This window comes from Sardina pilchardus, chromosome 18, assembly GCF_963854185.1.
Source record: "Sardina pilchardus chromosome 18, fSarPil1.1, whole genome shotgun sequence".
Lineage (NCBI taxonomy): Eukaryota > Metazoa > Chordata > Actinopteri > Clupeiformes > Clupeidae > Sardina > Sardina pilchardus.
The window spans coordinates 10,399,512-10,407,011 of NC_085011.1; the positions used below are offsets into that span (position 1 = coordinate 10,399,512).

A 7,500-nucleotide genomic window follows, 5' to 3' on the forward strand; every position below is an offset into this window, starting at 1 on the left:
GTGTGGTTTGAATTTGGTTCGACCCGAACCCACCTTGCTGTGGCCCGCCAGCTTGTGTGCTCACACACACACACACACACAAACACACACACAAACACACACATACACACAAACTTTTGAAACAAACGGAGAGGAATGAGAATGATTTTTTGTACTTTCAGTTGCATTTATTCAGATTTGCCAAATCCTCTCAAAATGCTCTGGAACATCAGCTTAGTCAATTGTGTGTGTGTGTGTGTGTGTGTGTGTGTGTGTGTGTGTGTGTGTGTGTGTGTGTGTGTGTGTGTGTGTGTGTGTGTGTGTGTGTGTGTGTGTGTGTGTGTGTGTGTGTGTGTAGGGTGTGTGTGTCTGTGAGTGTGTGTTTCTGTACACACTTGTGTACGGTGCACACCACCAAAGCACTGCCAAGCGCTGTGTGTGTGTTTGTGTGTGTGTGTGTGTGTGTGTGTGTGTGTGTGTGTGTGTGTGTGTGTGTGTGTGTATGTGTGTGTGTGAATGTGTGTGTGTGTGTGTGTGTGTGTGTGTGTGTGTGTGAGAGAGAGAGAGAGAGAGAGATGGATAAATGAAGCAGCTCTACTTCTCCCTACCTTATCTAATTGAAGTGCATACCCTCCTGCCCACTGCTGTAGGTGAGCCCTTTCCTCGCTCAGGTACCCCCCACCCCACCCTCTCTCTCTCTCTCCCCCCCCTCTCTCTCTCTCAGTGTGTATCTCTATTTCGACACCCCTTCCCTCTCTCTCAAATGGAACACTTATGCAATGACAGATCAAAAGCACCACCCATAGGATTACCTAACCCCCACCCACAACCTTACAGTGTGTGTGTGTGTGTGTGTGCGTGTGTGAGTGTGTGTGTGTGTGTGTGTGTGTGTGTGTGTGTGTGTGTGTGTGTGTGTGTGTGTGTGTGTGCGCGCGCATGTGTGTGGTGTGTGTGTGTGTGTGCGTGTGTGTGTCTGTGTGTGTTTGTGTGTGAACTGACTAGCATGTCTGTCATGGTTCAGACATGCTTGGTTGGACACCAGAGCTTATGGAGAGACAGCAGCTGATAAGGCCTTAAGCCTACAAGTCATGAACCGCCAGCGGCATTTAACATAAGGGCCGCCCAGGCCCCAACTTCAGCCTGAGAAGTTTTAAAAAAGGGCTGGTTGGCTCTCCTAGAGAGAGCTCAAGCTGAAGTGCCCTGTGGGATTTCACTGGCATACGGATAGGAATGGGCAAGACTGCACAACACAATAACCACAATTGCTTAATCAGAAAATACACATACAGTACTGTACAAGAACATACAGTATTAGCTTATACAGTACAATGTGGCTCTATCATGTTCTTTCTCTCCCTCTCTCCCTCTGTTTCTCTCTATTTGGAAAGAGTTAGCCTAACCGCCCTTAGCTAATCCGCTGTTTGCGATTTTGGGCTTTATAGCAAACATGGAACATGCAACAAGGCAAAGCATTTTGGCTAACTTGTTCATAACAGTGACACAGGAACTTGCCATTCTGGTAGCACAAATATGTTGATTGGCATATGTATTTGCCGACAGAAATACAAAATAAGTATTTTCAGACAAATTTCAAGCTTTTGCAGGTAATCCACTGTGCTGTTGTGCGGTTGGCACAACCTGTTCCCGAGAACTGCACTTACTGTTGTGCAAATGATTCAAGAAACACACGCGCCCAATTGACTGAGAAAAACAGTAGACATACTGTATATTATTTATACTGACTGTTATCCACCTCCACAACTGTACTTGACCGCATATTATCACCAACTTCAGTTTCTACTCTGCTGCCCGACATGTTCACTGCACTTTCTTATTCTCCTCAATAGTCCATCAGGTTTGCCCTCTTTGCTTGCCATCACAACTTAGCTTGTCAACCATTTGCTAATGCTCCACACAGTCAAACTAGAATGCCTAATTGGCTCCTTTTGGCTGATATAAAAAACAGATATTTTATTGTATATAGCTTTGATATGATTTGAAATGATGTTTTTTTCCCTTCATAAAAAAGTCTCATAGACTCCCGGAGTTCCACTTTAATATATAAGGAGGCTGCATGAGAACCACTGTACTGATAACCTTAGAGGGATATTGGAGTTGATTGTGTGTGTGTGTGTGTGTGTGTGTGTGTGTGTGTGTGTGTGTGTGTGTGTGTGTGTGTGTGTGTTCAAGTGACATGTTTTTGTTCTAAAGTAGTGTGGCATTTATCATCAGCATCGTTGTTCAGCAGCTCTGATGTGGTGCAAGTGCTGTGGAAAAGAGCTGACAGGAATAAGGAGCCCACTTATACAGGACATCTGGAGATACATCAATTAGCCTCTGCTGCTCTCTTGTGTTGATACGCCAGTACTACAAGATTAATTGTGCATCACCAACAATACTCATGACATTGTCTCTCCTCACACATACACAAACACAGAACAGTTGTATATATATAAAAAAAAGTTTGTTCAGCACCAGTATGAGTATACATTTCTTAGTCAGAGTGTAATTCACAATCATAACACGTGCAAACACACACACACACACACACACACACACACACACACACACACACACACACACACTTACTTTAGTTTGGAAGCAGCAGAAGAGTTGTGTTAGGTAGGGGTGTTTCCTGGCTAGTGCGAGGATGCGTTTTTCGGTCAGGGTGCAGTCGACATCGTCATCTTGCAGGATCACGTCTTTCTTCAGCACCTTCACGGCGTACACCTCGTCTGAGCCCCGTAGTTCCGCCAACATCACCTAAAGGGGGCGCCAGAGAGACCACACGTCAGTCACACCACCATCACACATAACCGACATAACTCTCTACCCCACAGAGAGCTGTTGAGGATCCTCTCTAGATCCCTCAGTGTTCTACAAAAATAACTCTCAATGTCTCCATACATTGTGTCACTTCATAGTCTGGCTATCACCATACTAAGCTCAATCTTTTAAGATTGAACATTAGTCTGGGGAGTCTGCGCTTTATTTCTACTGCACAAGAAGAGTGACCAATGGGCATAGTTCAAATGACTCTTTGGATAGTCCATCAGCCAATCAGACCAACGATCCTGGTGCGCCTTTTGGATAAGCTAGTTTGTGATTGGACCCAGAAGATGTGGACAGGAAGCAGGAGAGATGCATGTGCAGGTTTCCAGCCTGAGCTGCACAGCCAATCTGAATCGCCGGCGGATCCTAGTCACTTAATCCAACACCACACACCAGTTGAGTGTGCAAATCTTTGTACACAAATCTTGTGCAAGTGAGATGAATAACTCATTGTCTGCATGTGGATCATGTGTCTGTGTCACTTGTGTGTGAGCATGTGTGTGTGTGTGTGTGTGTGTGTGTGTGTGTGTGTGTGTGTGTGTGTGTGTGTGTGTGCGTGTCTGTGTGTGTGTGTGTGTGTGTGTGTGTGTGTGTGTGTGTGTGAAGGCATACACTCTTCTCACCTTGCCAAAGCTGCCCTTGCCCAGGACCTTGATGAAGCTGAAGTGATCCAGGTTCATCCTCTTGATGGGGAGTGTCCTGACCTCCCCGTTCTCCCGCCCCTCATTGGCCACACCCTCAGAAGACATGCCCACTGCTGCTGTGGAGGAGGAGGAAGCAGACTTATGCTCCTCCCCACGGTGGTCGAAGGACAGGGCCTTCCTGATGTTGTCCACGTCTTTAAGGTCTACATAGATAAATATATACAGTAGATAGTTTGATACTTCCAGTGTGTGTGTGTGTGTGTGTGTGTGTGTGTGTGTGTGTGTGTGTGTGTGTGTGTGTGTGTGTGTCTGTGTGTGTGTGTGTGTGTGTGTGTGTGTGTGTGTGTGTGTGTGTGTGTGTGTGTGTGTGCTTGTGTGTGTGTGTGTGCGCATGTGTGTGTGGTGTTTCTGCCCTCTAACCGAGAAGATGGCTCACTAGGCCCAACACACCCGTTACAACTGCCGTTAATGTCGAGAATGATCCGATCATCCATTTATCCGTGTGTGTGTGTGTGTGTGTGTGTGTGTGTGTGTGTGTATTTACCCTGGTCACATGGGGAAGTAGGGGCTGACTTGGAGCGGTCCTCCTCTGTCTGTGGGCTGCAGGGAAGAGGCTGTGGCTCTTGACCTGGTGGGAGCTGTGAAGACAAATGGAACCAACACCATCATCATCATCATCATCATCATCACCATCATCAACAACATTATCACCGTCATTATTATCGCCATCATCATTATCACTCATCATCATCATCACCACTAGTGTATTAGCAACATCACTAGTGATGTTGTTATCATCAATTCAGCCACCATGGCTAATAGTGTTGTTGTACTCTTGTGCTTCTATTTTCTTTACTAGAAGACTTACTTACTTACTTAGGATCTGGCAATGGGGGTGTGCTGTTATATGCCATTACACTGAGTTAGCATATATCATATCACGGGAGAGAGTACCTGTAGCCTAAACTGAAAGCATACATTTCAGGGTAGCCAGGTATATTAACCTTGGGATTCTCCCCATAGCACTAATCCTCTCTCAGCTTGCTATTACCCTGACCCTCACTGCTTCTCCACGAGAGCACTGAATACAGCAGTAAGAGAGCTAATGTAATGGCTAAAAGGTCTTGTCTGGGATTTAGCTACCAGTGAGATCAATTGTTTTTATACAGACCACATACAGTTCTTTTTTTAACTATATTTTTCGGGGGGGTTTTGTGCCTTCTGGTTAATGACAGGACAGTGGAGAGTGACAGGAAGCGATTGGGAGAGACAGCAATGCTGGGATCTGGAAAGGATCACAGGGCGGGAATTTTTACCTGGGTCGCCGACATACAGTGCAGGTGCCCCAAACCCAAAGTTGCGCCACAGCTGGGGCCAACCATATACAGTACAGTTCTATACAGAGTTGTTGGAGAGAAGATCCGTACCTTTTTCCTCCTCTGTGCGGTGCTGGAGATCTTGTCGGGGGTGACCCCCAGGTCTGACAGCACCTTGGCGATGCCCCGTGCGTCCACCCCACAGTTAGGGGCCACGTTACTTTCACAGCGTCTGTGTACATTCATCTTGCAAACTGAAAAACAGGCCAGAAACACACAGTAGGTCGTAACACATTTACTCATCTGGATTACTGACATGGCCAACTAAAAAAACACCAATGGCTTGGTGACTTGCCTTGATAATGGCTACAGTAACAGACACACCATGAGCTTAATGAGGAATTTGACCTTAAGCCATTTTGATAAACTACTATGACTGTTGATTCTGTCTCTGATTGTTGTCTTTGAGTTTTTTACAGTTGGTGATACGTGATTTGATGGATACTTTTTCTCTTTTCTTAACTCTCCAGGAGTATATATACTGTACACTGTAAGTGGGACTATTGACAACTTTTAATTATCCTCATGGGCTCTCAACAGAACTTTGATATATCTTATATATATGATTATATTATATATATTGATATTGATATAGATAGATAGACACGATAGATAGATAGATAGATAGATATACTGTATATATCAAAGACCTCTAGCACGTTGAGAGAGTAAGATAAGAGTCCTAGATAGACATGGACACAGTGTAGGAGAGTTATTATATAAAGAACATGAGGGGAATGTGGCAGACAACAATGGCTGACACAAGGAGAATGAGAGAGAGAGACAATAAACAGAGAGATGGACAGAGCTGGAGAGGACGAATGCATGAGCACAGCATAGTAGAGAGAGAGAGAGAGAGAGAGAGAGAGAGGGATGGCAGAGAGAGCATGGGGGAGGAGAGAGAGAGAGGAGAGTGAAAGAGAAGATGACTTGCAGGACATTACATAATCGAAATGCCACGATCCTTTTGCCCAATTAAGCAATCCAGAGAGGGCTGCTTGAACTCACCACTGGCTACAAATTATGAATGTGAGTATGTGCACTCGTGTGTGCCTGCATGTGTGTGAGTGTCTGTGTGTGTGTGTTTGTGTGTGTGCATGTGTGTGTGTCTGTACTTGTGTGTGTGTGCATGTGTGCGTGTGTGTGTGTGTGTGTTTGTATTTGTAAGTGAGTGAGTGCATGGTGCGCTTATGATTGTATGTGTTTGTACATATTTACAGTATGTGTCTATGCATGCTTTTACATGTGTCTTTGTGTGTGGTGAGATACACGTGTGTTTGTATCTCACCAATTTGAAACTACATTTCCCATGGTGCATGGCTCACCTTTACACTGCAACCCTTGCCTGAGTAGACCCCAGAGGAGGGAGCCGCAGTGATCGCAGAAGGTGGGGACTTTGTAGTTGTGGATGCTGAACTTGTGAGGCATGTTTACACTGAAGCGTTGCGATCCCACCTACAGGGGGAGACAAAGTGCTGCTTACAAAAAGCCACTCACATGGACAAACACCCTCCATATGTTCAATACCACATGCTGTGCTCATCAGTAGTATACCAATGCATAATAACAATCAAATCTATACTATAGATTAGTATAGATTTGATAATAACGAAATAACTGTGCTGTTAGTTAAAGGGATAGTTCGGATTTTAAGACACGAAGTTATATGGGTTCCCTGTCAGCAACGTTGTGCATCAGCACTGACTTACCCCCCGACAGCGTCCTGTGAGCCGAGATCCAGCCGGTTTTTGATCGTTTTTGATGCCGGACTATTTTCTTCAGCAAGTTTCTGGGGTCACGAAAGTAAAGTGTTTTTCTTCTCAAAACCATATGCGTTCAACAGAGTGATATATTTGCACCACAAAAACGTTGTCCAGCTGTCAGTAGCGCGCAGTGATAGGAATCGCGAAAAATAAGTAAGTGATAACGAGGTTTGAATTTTTCCTGGACAACGTTTTTGTGGTGCAAATATATCGCTCTTTTGAACGCATATGGTTTTGAGAAGAAAAACACTTTACTTTCGTGACCCCAGAAACTTGCCGGACTACTTTCTTCAGCATCAAAAACCGGCTGGATCTCGGCTCACAGGACGCTGTTGCGGGGTAAGTCAGTGCTGATGCACAACGTTGCTGACGGGGAACCCATATAACTTTGTGTCTTAAAACCCGAACTATCCCTTTAAATATCACTGTAATGTCTGATAGTGTGCTGTTTCAGTAGTCTCCATTAATTCTGTGGGCCTGTTTTAGTTGTGGTGATGCTTATTGTGAAGTGTCTGTGCTAATGTCTCAGGCTTGTATTCGTGAATAAAGTACCTATCTATCTATCTATCTATCTATCTATCTATCTATCTATCTTATGAGTGTTTGCTGTTGGGAGTGTTGGGCAGGTCAGCTGTGTGTGTGTGTGTGTGTGGGCTGTGAGTCCGACCTCTTCGGCCACATCCTCCTGTTTCTTCAGTCCAGCACACTTAGTGATGATCAGCTCATGACAGCGTTTGTGGACCACACAGGTGCAAACTGCAGGAGAAGGGAAGTGACACGTATCCATCAGTTTCATATGTCAAACCTGCGCAATGTGTACAGTGAACATGTTGCACTCAACTAATACACTTTATCTGTAGCTTTGTCTTTCAATATACATTTGGACATGAAAGAAGAATTGCTGAT

The 7,500-nt window shown here is 44.9% G+C and overlaps 1 protein-coding gene across 1 annotated transcript in view; it reads right to left on the bottom strand.

The window, feature by feature from the left end:
- The window catches only part of prkceb (protein kinase C, epsilon b), a 106,010-nt gene that overhangs the window by 34,959 nt on the left and 63,551 nt on the right, over positions 1–7,500 (bottom strand). The window contains exons 5-10 of the mRNA XM_062519493.1: positions 7,262–7,350; positions 6,157–6,286; positions 4,883–5,025; positions 4,000–4,093; positions 3,435–3,658; positions 2,569–2,742 (exon numbers count right to left, since the gene is read on the bottom strand). Of these exons, the coding sequence (XP_062375477.1) occupies positions 2,569–2,742; positions 3,435–3,658; positions 4,000–4,093; positions 4,883–5,025; positions 6,157–6,286; positions 7,262–7,350 (854 nt within the window). The remainder of the gene's footprint in view (positions 1–2,568; positions 2,743–3,434; positions 3,659–3,999; positions 4,094–4,882; positions 5,026–6,156; positions 6,287–7,261; positions 7,351–7,500) is intronic.